We start from the raw sequence: 12968 nt of genomic DNA on the forward strand, positions 1-12968 counted from the left end.
ACAAAGCTTAGATTTTAGCTTTAAAAATTATGATCTATGAAGTAGTACTAATATAATAAGTATCAGGAGATCTACTGACTGGTGTTGAACAGATTAATTTATATGATAGGGAAAAAGGATTTTCAAAAGTTTTTTGATACTGGCTTTGTAGCTGTTCAAGGTCTGCTAGAAGCAAGCAAATGAAAGCACAAATATGCCCATAGACACAACTTCAGGGGCCATTATCAGAGTCTACTAAAGTCATTTTAAATAACAAAACCAAACCACAGCAGAATTTCTTTCTTAACTAAGTTTTTCCAAAAATGTATTGAAAGGAACACTTTTTATTGTATTATTTTGATAATGCACAAAAATATTTGAAATGCACAAAAATATTCTCATGTACAACTCAGAGAAATGATCCCCTTAACTGAAAATTATTCTATTTGAATACTCTGTATTTCCTTTTATAACTAACCTGGACTTTTTAAAAACGAGTTATTTAAATTGTGTTCATACTTGTCATTCAGTTCAAGACATTCTTAAAATATGCAGCATTTTGTTTATATTAGTATCACCTCAATACAATGCAGTTTTATCTTTTCATTAGGTTTTAGTGAATATCTGAAAATAGAGTTAACTGCAGAAATTATTACAGAATATAAATGGCTAAACATGGTATGCTAATTTTCTACTTTGCTTTCACAACAATACAAAACAACATAAACCAACAAGAAACAGGTAGCTGTTAATCTGTGGTTTTGTTACATGTTCACTCCATGGTAGTTTTCCCCCTCCTCTCTCAACTTGTTTAGATAGCCATTTCAGCTGGACTGCAACCCTGGGAAAAAAAGGTAATCTGTTTTTGAGATCTACCACAGTGTCATTTAATATGAAATTATTTTACGTTATAATTGAAGAAATGCTGCTGTTGTAGATATTTCATCTTAGTACTTTTTTGTTTGTTGTTTTTTTAAAGTAAGTCACAGAAACACGTGTCAAGAGGTAAAAGACAAAAAGAGAAATTCAATGGAGAACTATGGCTCCCAAGCAAACCTGCTACATAGCTTCAGCAAGAGATTGCTACTAAAATTAAAATGTTTATTTTAAATGTAGCCCCATTTCGGACCTGGCCTTGCATGCCTCAAGCAGGTGAGAGCTGTACAACTTCTGCCTGCATCAAGAACTCTAAGATTACTCTTCCCAGTAAATTTTGTTTAAGGTATGTGCTTTTGTGTATATCTGCATCTATATACACTGACAGGCACTGTAGAGCTATATACACAAGGCCAGCTGCAATTCAAGATTCAGATGTTGAAATTGTCTCTCTTACTAAAAATAAACTTTTAGGCTCTTTGAGCTCTGATGCTAGCAGCTGTTTCTAATTTGCAAATTCATCAGGTAACACAGCTATTTAAATATAAAATTACTAATAAAAATGTAAAAATTGGTATATAGTAGAATACAGAGGAGTTAACGGTGGTAAGTAGTATTTTAGGGTCCTAATATATTCATACCCACAGTGTGTAAAAAAGTCAGACTTGCTTCCAGCTGTACCAGTCACACAAAGGCCTTACCTTCATCAGCAACAAACCACTTCCCACAACCGTGTTATTTTTTTATACCCCTCAATACGCCAATATCGTGCCTTTACACGTAAGCATGTTTTTGCCCTTACGCACTCCAGAGCCCTGAAGAGGAGACTTTTGGGTGCTTCTGTGGATGAGTGATAGTAATGGAAGTGTTACTGTGGTCTTTGGCACCTCTATCTCATTAATAAAGCACAATCCTGCTCCATTTTTTTCTTTAATAAAAAAATCCCATCAGTGGTGCATTTCATTAGCACTGAAGAGTAGAATAGGTCTGCACAGCCGGATGAGAGGAAAACATCTGAAATGCAATATATGTGTCTACAATTGTCTTTCCATCAATTGCACAGAAGCTTGGTCCACTTCTTCAGTTACAGTCTTCCTAAGAACTTTGGTTACAGCATTAATGTTTTGGTAAAAAAAAAAAATCAAAAATGAAAAAACCAGAGCAGATGCTTTCCGTCTTTTCTTCAGGTAGATTTTTCATTGTCCTCTCCTGTCTTCTGAACCCGTGAATACTTTTTGCATGAAGATTTGAAGCAGCTGGGAGGCCAAGATATTGGCCAGGAAAAACTGCAAGGAACAGAGCCCTGCACATTCTTCTCAAAGAAATAAAATATTGGATACCACCATGCTCGAGAGAGAAAATTCGTCTGCGAAGACACCTTTAAAGTCTGTATTGGCACAAGCATGTAAAGAAGAAAAGGTAACTGTCAGTTTACAGGCTTATAATCAATTACACTGACTCAAGACAACAGCAAAAATGCAATGTGGGTGCATACATTTCTGCAAAGACTGAGTATTTAGCCTAAAAACACAGAATTGAGACAGAGTCCAAATACATACTACAAACTAAGCATCTTTAACACAAAGGGATGCTTTGTTGCTGTGCAAAATTTGGGGCAAAGTACTCAAGACTTTTCAATATGAATGCTTTCAGGCATGTCATGCTTCCACTGAAGAATAATAGTTGAGAATTCAACTGAATGGGCTAAGAGCTATGCTTCTACTTGAAAGTGATGCTGAAACAACAGCAGCAACCAACTTGTGAACTGTGTACCTTTAATAACATTCACACAAGAATTGTCATTAGAAATGTAGGAATCACAGAATCACAAGGTTCGAAGATACCTTCAAGATCGAGTCAAAACTGTTCCCTGGCACCTCAACTAAACCATGGCTCTGAGTGATACATCCAGTCTTTTTTTAAACACATCCAGGGATGGTGACTCTACCACCTACCCGGGCAGCCCATTCCAGTACTTTATCACCCTTTGTGTGAAAAACTTTTCTAATATCCAACCTATATTTCCCTTGATGCAGCTTGAGACTGTCTGGGTAATTCCAGTTATCCAGAAATTTTATTATTCAACTACTATTTATTCATAAGCTGAGACAAAGAACGGGTATTCTATACATCAACTACAGCATCAAAACCTCAAAAAATATTTTAAAGACAAATTAATATTATTTACTTAAATAACAATGAAGTGAAATTCGTTGCCAATTCTGATTAAACTTCAATATGGAACATCTTTTTATTCTGAGATTAAGAACTTATTTTAAAGTTCAGGCAATTTTAACAAATGCAGGCTACATTGATTGTGAAGGCCACTCACCTTTTCATTAGCCATGGAGTGGTACCACCAGAAGAGCCGCGTGGTGATATAGTAGGCGATGATGACATCTACGGTATAGTGTTCATGAGCAACCAGGATACAAATGATGCCAGCAGCACTCATCAGCCAGCAGATTAGGTGATACCACCAGAAATGACGTGGTGAATCTGTGAGACAGGGAGGTGATGGAGAAAAAACAGCACAAAGCCATCTGTTATTCTAACAATCCACAAAAGCTAGGGGAAAAGAGAAGAAAATTAACTTAAGGCAGCTAAATTTGAAAACATAACTCATATCACACTGGTACAGATCCCCTGTTTTGATTTGTATGAATCTACATAATGAATTCCACAAACTTACTGCGGTGTTCTTACTTTTTAAAGTGAGTGCAAGATGGGTTAGCTAGACAACAGTGTCACACATTTTCTAGTCAAATTAAGCTTTCCAGTTAAATCATTTCTGGGGTGCAGAGGAAGAGACAAAATTGAGTTAAAACATACACTTTGGTTATTTAACTTGGTTGTATTTAATCTTTTCTTTTCACAGTCTATATTTGAGTAAACTCAAGTCTCTAGATTTAATACAACCTGAGCAGAGATCACAAATTAAACAAAAAGACACTCATTTTAACTCTTAGGTTTTAATTAATTTGCATGAAGCCTCACTTTCTATACACAGAAAAGGGCAGTATGAGAATTTATACACTTTAATGAAAGATTTAACAAATGGGAGTGAAGCTGTTCAAAATGCCACCTCAGTGTGAAAGTTCTCCAGTACTTCTTTCCCCATTGAAAGAATGCCCTGAGTGTCACAATGGTCATTCATAACTTCTGACAGGCTAACTGGCTTCATTTCACTCACAGTGGGAGGTTTTGGCACCTCTTGCCTTGTGTGGCAACGGTCAGCCTTTACTGTCACAAAACACCAGCAGAAAAGTTAGTGATCTCAACAAGCCTACCCAGTAGGCTCTCAGAGGCCTGTGCAAAACAATAACTGTAGTGCCACTTCTTGATGCAAGTGCCAAAAAAATCTCTTAACTCTCCCCAAAACCCTCTAGACAGATTTCCATCTACTTTTTTTTTTTTTTAAGATAAGAAGCCAAGTAAGCAGAAGAAGTTGATGAAAACAGCATTGAGAAAGTCAGCCATACCAAGGCTAAAAATATAAATAACTATTCTGGTGAAAAATGTGATGTCCAGAGAATAAGTGAAAAAATGGCAGAGTATGAAAGGAACAGATGAGCAGAGCAAAAACTCCACTAAGCAAGACATAAAAACCCCAGAATGCATCTTACACCAAAGACAAGTTACTGAAAGAGCAAAAAAGACTGCTACAAGCAGGCTCTAATTCAGAGCAATTACTGGGCTTATGCCCTGGTTCAGATAACATTTTGATCATTATATGGGAGGTAAAAAAAAAAGAAAGCTATGCATTTCTCATTTATAGAGCACAATTTCAGTGAAATGTATGCCTAACAATTAGGCAGCAGTCAAAGAGCTTATTACAAAAATTTGCATGATAAAATTGCACCAATCCCTTATAATATAAAGGACAAGAGAAACTAGCCCAGAAAACATTGGGTTGTCTTCATCTTTCCTGGTACAACTGAGTATGTGAATAGCATTAAAATGCAACACAGCAGACAAAACAAGGCAGACAATGATAATTCTTAGACCTAAGTCTAAGAATCATCAGACTATAATCAGCATCTTAAATCACTATTCAAAGAAGAACATCTCAAATCTGCAATTGAGTCTATCACATTCAAGAGGCCCTTTTATATTGTGTTTTTTGTTTAAGGCAGAATGCAGCACTGCAGCACCTTGTTCCCTGAACATTTTAATGAAAGGAAGGCATCAAACTTAGTCTTATTTTTGTTTCAATGAGAATTCCACATTCTCATGAGCCAAGCTAGCATTTGCATAGTTTGGGATACAACAATAGGAGGGAAGACTCCAACTCCAAACATGTGAACTGAGATGGGAACTCCCCATTATGTATTCATGAGTGGCCAAGCTCCCAGGATAGAAGCACTGCTTACCATATATTAGATTTAGAAGTCAGTGCAAAGTTCCCTAACACTTCAATAGCTGCTCTCAGTGCAGCACAGAAGATTTTTCCTACCATGCCCCAGAGAAATGTAAAGCAAAGGGAGAAACCATAACTGCATCCTCTGCATGTTTGCCAAATTCTTATTCTTATAATATATTCTTACAAAAAACATTAAGTAGGAGACTCGAGCACAAGACATCCAAAGATTATTGCAAGCAGTGAAAAGTTAATTCATAATTAATGTACAGCACACCTAAGAAAAGTCACTTTGCTTCTGGATGTAGTGCAAGTGTGCAATGATGCTGTACTCAAGCCACAAAATTCCCTACAACCCCCTGCAGCTAACCTGCACACAGTCAGTGTGCACAATTACTACAGCATGTTTTATCCAAAATTTAAATCATCTGTCAACAAATGATGAAAAGCTATCTTGTTGTAATCAAGAAATAAACACTTACTTAAAGATAGAGATGATATGTTTAGCCACATTTAGCCATTAATTAAAGCCCATAGCACTTTTAGTCAGCCTTACTACAATCCCGAGGAAGGTGATGGAACAGCTCACCCTTGAGGCCATCACTAAGCAGTGGTCAGGAGTAATTAGCATGGATTCCCCAAAGAGAAGTCACATTTAACCAACCTGATAGCCTTTAAAATCTGGACAGCTGGATGTTGCCTATGTGAACTTCAAGCAAGACTTCTGACACGGTCTCCCATGATACCCTCACAGGCAAGGCTGAACAATTGGTGAGGGTGGACTGAACTGGCTGAATGGCAGGGCTTGGAGGGTTTTTAATCAGTAGCACAATCTACCTCAACCCAAAGGTTCATACTGGGCCCAGTATTGTTTAACTTACTCATCAACCATTTAGATGAAGGGACAGAGTTCACCCTAGTTTTGTATCCTCGGCTGACGGTACAAGGCTCAGAGGAGTGGTGCTGTGCTGCCCTTCAGAAGATCCCACACAGCAGAGGGATGGGCAGGGCAGAACCTTTTGAAACTCAGCAAGGGCAGGTTCAGGGTCCTGCACTTGGATGAAAGAACCTGGTGCACCACTACAGGGTAGGGGTGAACCTGCTGGAAAGCAGCTCTGCTAAGAAGTAGCTGGGCGTCCTGGCGGCCAAGCTGTCCATGAGCAGCACCCTCATAGCCAAAAAGGGCAGAGTACCTGGGGTGTATTAGTAAGATCATTGCCAGCAGGTTGATGGGGGTAGTCCTGACCATCTACTCAGCCCAGCAAGGCACATCTGGAATTCCAGGCTCCCTAGTACAAGACAAGATATGGAGCATAGCAGTGGAGGGCTATGAGGATGATTAGGAAACTGGAGCACCTCTCTTATGAGGAACAAGGGAGGAAAATAGGCCTGCTTAGACTGGAGAAGTGTGAGAGGAAACCTCATCAATGTGTCTAAATATTTGAATGGAAGGTGTCAAGAGGACAGAACCAGGCCCTTTTCTTTGGTGCCAAGCAATAGGACAAGAGGCATTAAGCAGGAAATTATGCACAGGAAGTTCTATCTAAATGCAAGAAGAACTTGTTTACTGCGCAGATGACCATGCACTGGAACAGACCGACCAGAGAGGCTGTGAAGTCTCCCTCACTGGAAACATTCAAGAACTGTCTGGACACAGTCCTGTGCAATGTGCTCTACAGAAACCTGCTTGAGAGGAAAGGTTGGGCTAGGTAACCTACAGTGGTCCCTTCCAACCCTATCTACCTTATCTATTTGATGATTTTACTAGAGCCCCAGTTCCATTTCCACTCAATTTGTGTTTCAAACCCATATAAATACAGTCTCTGTACAAGTGACACAACTTTTGGAGGGGAGTGGTTTTACCCATACTTTTGCCATTCATTTTCCCAGTACAACGAATATGAACAAGAAAGTGCATTGAAGTACAATCACTTACACTCTTTGATGAACAGATAGACCAGTGTTAATACTACAGTGTGTCCACTAAACAGGAAGTCTCCACACAGGATGTGTGATCCAGTTATGGATAGACCACCACCAGAAATCAGTCGCAGGATTCTCTGAACCTTTGCCTGAGAGTCTCCATTCAACTAGAACACCAGAAAGAAGTATCATAAGTGACTCAAGTAAACTTGTTGCCCAAATACATGTAGAGTCAGGGAAACATGGATTAAAGGACAAATCATCTTAATTTTCTTCAGGTTTCCTTCACATATTCTTAAACAAATAAGCATGCATTTCAAAGTTGACAGGTGACAAAGGGCAGTTTGGTAACACTAGCATTCCATCTAAACTTTCAATCTATATTCAATCTATACTTCCCCAGGCTATTTTAAAATATGCATTGTATGAGAATGAAATGCAGGATATACTGAAAAGGTGAACATTAAAAATTGGTAAGGTCAGATCTCCCATGGCAGCAGTTGAATGAATCAGTGAAACCCAGTAAAAACTGGTACAACCTTGCATACGCATTCTGTTATTCTGTCCAGAGCTGACCAGCATTTCTACTGAGTAAAAACCTCAAACTTGCTTCATTGTAGATTTAGTTACAAACTCATTTAGGAGTTAACCCATATTTGGAGGATGTACATTTTTAAAAGCATGTATTAGAACCAGCTTTTGATTTCTAGAGATACTAGGCAGTTTTATCTAGCTGTTTTAAATTAACTCTAGGAAAAAAAAACCAAGAAAAATGAGTAACCATTTTCCATAATCAGAAAAATATTTGCATATGACAAAAAAAAATCCAGAATAATTATCATGAAGTATCTTTCCAGAGTTCAAGTAATTGATCCTGGTTTCATGCTAGTAAAATGCACTTTCAGCAGAGACATTTGCATTTTCCTTTGATTACCTCTTTTCACTCCTCAATACACAGTCTATTACATAGTCATCCCCAAGCTGTTAGAACAAAACCATTAAATCTTTACAATGGTGGCACTTAAATAAAACATTTTCAAATAGACACTGACTCATAAGAAGTTATTCATCCACTATATCCCCAAGTTGTTTCAGTGTAGAAGACAATAGCCATGATGCTGTAACTCAAGACTAGAAATCTTATCCACAAGGTGACAAATTTATCCCCCCACTAAACTGGCAATACTTTGTTAGCTGTACTGAAAACAAATCAGATTTGTTCCAAGGAATTTTAAGTCTACAACTTTTAATTAGTAACCTAAAGTACAAGTAACAACTCCTTTATGTCACCATTCAACTCCAATGTCATTAAATTTTTAAAATATTTTTGTAAAACTATTAGCACGTTCATGTCTCTGTATTTATCAGTTAATTTATGCAGCTGAACTTGTTTAAGTCCCATTCCTATATATTTTGCAGTTTGGAAGCAGAGACAGGCATATGACTTCAGGGATTGCAATAGCTCTTGACCAAATAGTGTGGGAAACCAGGTAAAGCACTTAACAGTGTGGGGTTTTACAGGGATACAGCAGCACAAGGCTGCATATCAGGCTATGAACTACAGTGTTCACCTGGAGTATCCTACCATATAAGTAAAAAATATTGCTACAGTATTAAGAGTGATCAGCTTGAGCCTCAGAAGCAAGCTGATTGATTTAGCAGCAGCACTGTTTCAACCTAAGATGATCTGAAAGGGAGCACACAGCTGCATCAACAACCTGAGGCTCTGCTATTACACAAGTTTTGGTTTATCACTACCTATGTTTCTGAAGACATCAACTGAAAGTAGTTTTTTAAATTTAGTAATACCTGAAACACTATCTTCTATTTGATCTGAGGAGCCATCAGGACTGATGCAGAGACTTAAGGCAAGAAGCAAGGGGCAAAGACTCTTACCTTTGGCGCACACTGAAAATGCATTCCAGGCACAGGTAAGGTGGTAACATACATGGTAATACAGCGGTACAGATACAAAGTTCCTATTATAAAAAAGAACCTCCGTCCCACTATTGATCTGAAAGTAAGGAAAGGGGGAAACAAATTAAGTGCAAAGTTTGCATGCAGGACATTCAATAGTTACAGAGCTCTAGCTTCATTAGCCATCTGAATTCTTAGATGAAAGAGCAGCTCCACCCAAGCTCTTGACCACACACTTCTCTGAATCACATAATAAGACATCCCTCCTCAGCTTTTAGCCTTGTTAGTACTAATAGTGTGAAGCTCCCACCAATTTAAGATGGCCTCAGTCTAACTTACAGGTGTGGCCAAGCAGTTTTCCTCAACTCCGTGACCATTCCTTTTGAGTCCCCACACTACAACCCCCATTCCTTTTGAGTCCCCACACTACAACCCCCATTCCTTTTGAGTCCCCACACTACAACCCCCATTCTCGACTTAAATACAAGTAGTTTAAGAAAGACACAGGAGAAAACTTCTATGTAGCTGTAAAGGACAGTGGGTTCTTCCTCAAATTTGGATGAGATTTTCTTACACCATCATGATTTCCCCTGTTTAAACATCCCAGGTCATAAACACACTCCATCCCTTTGTTATTTTTCTGCCAGCCCTATTCTACAATATTGTTAAGGATTCCACTGTATGATTTCTTCTATCCAAAATGAGCAATGTAAACATACAGCAGAGAAAAATATTGTTAACTTACTTGTATCTAAGAAACAACCACTGGAATATCCATAACCCAAGTAGTATCATTCCATTTATTTCTGATACAGAAAAAGCCCATTTCACACGATCAATGTAATCAAAAAATTTGTCAGGCAAGGGAGGGCTTAGCTCCTTTGGAGGTACTCTCTCATGGACCACAGTGATCATAACAGTTGTTAAAATCAAGTTGAAGAGAGCATAGACAAAGGCAATGCCGGTTTTCCACCATTCCAGAGGAAACTTGTTCCTAGATTCAGCAGGCATAGCAATCTGGATGTAATCAGGATACTTCTTTGCTGTTTTCCGCAAGCCATTAGACAAGCCCTTTGGTTTGCTAGTGCCATTTTTGTTCTCTTCACTGACTGAGAGAGTAGGTCGTGAGTAGCCATTAGAAGTCTCATTTGGCTGACCCTCCATGTGCTCTTCAAGCTTTGCTGTCTCAATGGTATTCATTTTCAAGCTGTATGGCCAAAGAGGCTTTATTAGTGACCAATTTCTGGGCTCTCTGAACTCTGTATTCCTCAAAGTCCAATATTCTTGTTCCTAGATGACTTCTGTAGAACTCTAAAATGCATCCATTGTGCTTTCAAAGGAATTTGTGAAGACAAATCGTTCTTCTAGAGCTGAATCATCTGCAAAAAAAACCCAAAACAGATACTGAGGGCCTTCATAACTAGTAACGTGACAGTGAACAAAATATTCTCAGAACAGGCATTTTTAAGTATTTCAATTCCATCCAAGTTTACTTAGAAACACAGTCAAAAGGCAAATTGTGAAATAATTCAAGCCAACTCCTACTAGATAAATCTCTTATCTGTTTAAGAACTAGTACAAATTTAGGCTTGGGTTTTTTTTAAAGGACAAGATCCACAGACTTTAACGATGATGACATCACTTGCTTTATGAGTGATCAGAATTAAGGCTAATCTGGATTTGCAGCAACATTGAATTTTACTCCTTAGAGATATTCCATGCAAAACGTCCTGATTTTGACCATAAGGTTGCTACAGATATTAATATGGGTTGTCCATATAGATCAGACAAATCCGGTCAGTTCAGGTGATAGGAAAAAAACAGAAGGTCACTACAGAATTGAATTTTGTAGGGTATAAATTAATTTAGATTCATCTAGAAAATCTACTCAATAGATAGCTCCATTAAATTTCATTAAATCTAAATGAGTATTCCATCAAGTCAGAAATGCATTTGTATAGCCATTGTAATACCCACTAAATGTCTGAAATTTCAGACAACTGAGAAATATATCCCTAGATTCAATTCTTAATTATGGTACACTACAAACAGAACAGATGACAAATGAACTTGTTTGTCCTTTAGCTACTTTAAAACAAATCTATTTAGATGGTTTTTAAACAGGAACAAATAGAAAGAGTCATTATTACTCAGGATTTATTTCAGGCTGCATTTGCTAATTCATAAAAGTTTTGCAAGCTAAAAAACCAGGTAAGTGCATATGTTTTTCTACAAGTAGCAAAGAATGAAGTTCATCTCTAGTGAACCAATATCTTGCTAGTGAAAATAAAGGCCATTTCCCCATATTTAAAGTTCTGTGAAACCACTTACTCACCATAGCTGTGATGTACCTATTTTATTCACACTGTTCAGCTCCTATGACAAAAATAGTATTACCATGTACAAATTGCTCCCCATCTACCAGTAAATTGTGATTCTCTTATTTTAGTGGTTCCTGCAAGAGAAGTTTTGCACTGCTACCCCCTCAAGTCTCTGCATGCCAACTGCAGGCTGCCAGTTTGCCATGCCTTGTGTGCAATTAAGTCACCATGATGGCAGCTAGAGCTGCCAGTCTCCCTAACCATACACCACAGGACTTGCTTAAGAACATGCCACCTGCTTACAGGGCAATCTAAACCAAAAAGAGCCTGGAAAGTCAAGTGACTGTGTTTTGGTCCTTCCAGCCTCACCCCACCCTAAGAGAAGAGACATTTAACATGGTCAGCACATAAATCTCACTGATTTCCTGGGTGCTGCTCCAACCACTGAAAAAAAGAAGTAAAAGTTCAGATCCCAAGTATGAGATTCATACAAATAAAACTGAAATGGCTGAGAAGCATTTCAAAATTATCCCCCAGCAGTGTTTCTGAAATCCATTGTTATTGGTTGACCTTCTCTAAATTCCTGATCAAGAAGTGTATGATAACTATCCATACACAACACATACAAACAATAAACACCCAAGAAAACAAGTGGTGATTTTTGATGCTTTTTCTCCCTCTTACCAACCATATTGTGATCTCTGTATCTCTAAGCAAAGGGCATGTTTAACCCATCAGCCAGACAACAACTTCTGATGCTTCCTACAACTAAAAATACCCTTTTAGAGCATCTACAAAAGCAACAGCCTTACTCAAAACTATACCAGAATAGTATTTCAGCTTTCACAAGTCTTTCTTAACACACTTTTCTATTCCTTCTGTCTACTGCTAAAGTTAAGCATATGACAGAACACTTTAGTGACAGTAGAGGAAAAAACTGAACCCAATTGCTTATGTTTTGCAATGCATGTACCTAACATTCATCTACCAAGTCAAGACCCCACTTCTTACCATTATGTTACATATAGCAGCCATTGAGGTGCAATCAGCAAAACCTGGTAAATTTTACATCCTGTGCAGTTGAAACATTTAGAATTATGCATTAACTGAGAGCAAACTACCTTAGTTATTTCCTTCTCTTCCCCACAAACACCTAACCTAGTGTGCCTAGTGACAAAAGTGAAAGATTTTACTTTCAGATGTTTAATGTCATTCAAGTAAGCCTTAAAGATCAAAAAGTATGTGAAGTACAGATGAACAATAACATAAGAACCTAAAAAGTCAAGTGGTGCTCATGTTCTCATATTAACTTATTAAGCAAAACAATTATAGCTACAGCTTGCAGGAGAAAGTTGTGTTCCTTCCTGGTACTTTTAAATGGATTGTAAGGCACATTGATCTACCACTTCTGATGGCTCATCAAGATTATTTCAAGCAGAGTGCATACTGCAGCCAAAAGTTTGTTTACATTGATAATTAAAGGTGCTATATATCATCTGACGAGTGATCTGTAAGAAGGTAAGTGCTTCCTTTTATAGTACCTTTTCAATCTCTTTCTCTCATATTCTAAAAGAAATTAGCAACTCTATTGA

General features: G+C 37.9%; 1 protein-coding gene across 1 annotated transcript in view; it reads right to left on the bottom strand.

The window, feature by feature from the left end:
• Window positions 1–409: 409 nt before the first annotated feature.
• The window catches only part of SGMS2 (sphingomyelin synthase 2), a 31619-nt gene continuing 19060 nt past the window's right edge, over window positions 410–12968 (bottom strand). Inside the window, exons 2-6 of the mRNA XM_084204767.1 lie at window positions 9801–10434; window positions 9035–9152; window positions 7152–7305; window positions 3188–3354; window positions 410–2242 (exon numbers count right to left, since the gene is read on the bottom strand). Of these exons, the coding sequence (XP_084060893.1) occupies window positions 2039–2242; window positions 3188–3354; window positions 7152–7305; window positions 9035–9152; window positions 9801–10255 (1098 nt within the window). The 5' untranslated portion in view covers window positions 10256–10434 and the 3' untranslated portion in view covers window positions 410–2038. The remainder of the gene's footprint in view (window positions 2243–3187; window positions 3355–7151; window positions 7306–9034; window positions 9153–9800; window positions 10435–12968) is intronic.

The sequence above is a fragment of the Fringilla coelebs genome (assembly GCF_963513975.1).
Source record: "Fringilla coelebs genome assembly, chromosome: 4".
NCBI lineage: Eukaryota > Metazoa > Chordata > Aves > Passeriformes > Fringillidae > Fringilla > Fringilla coelebs.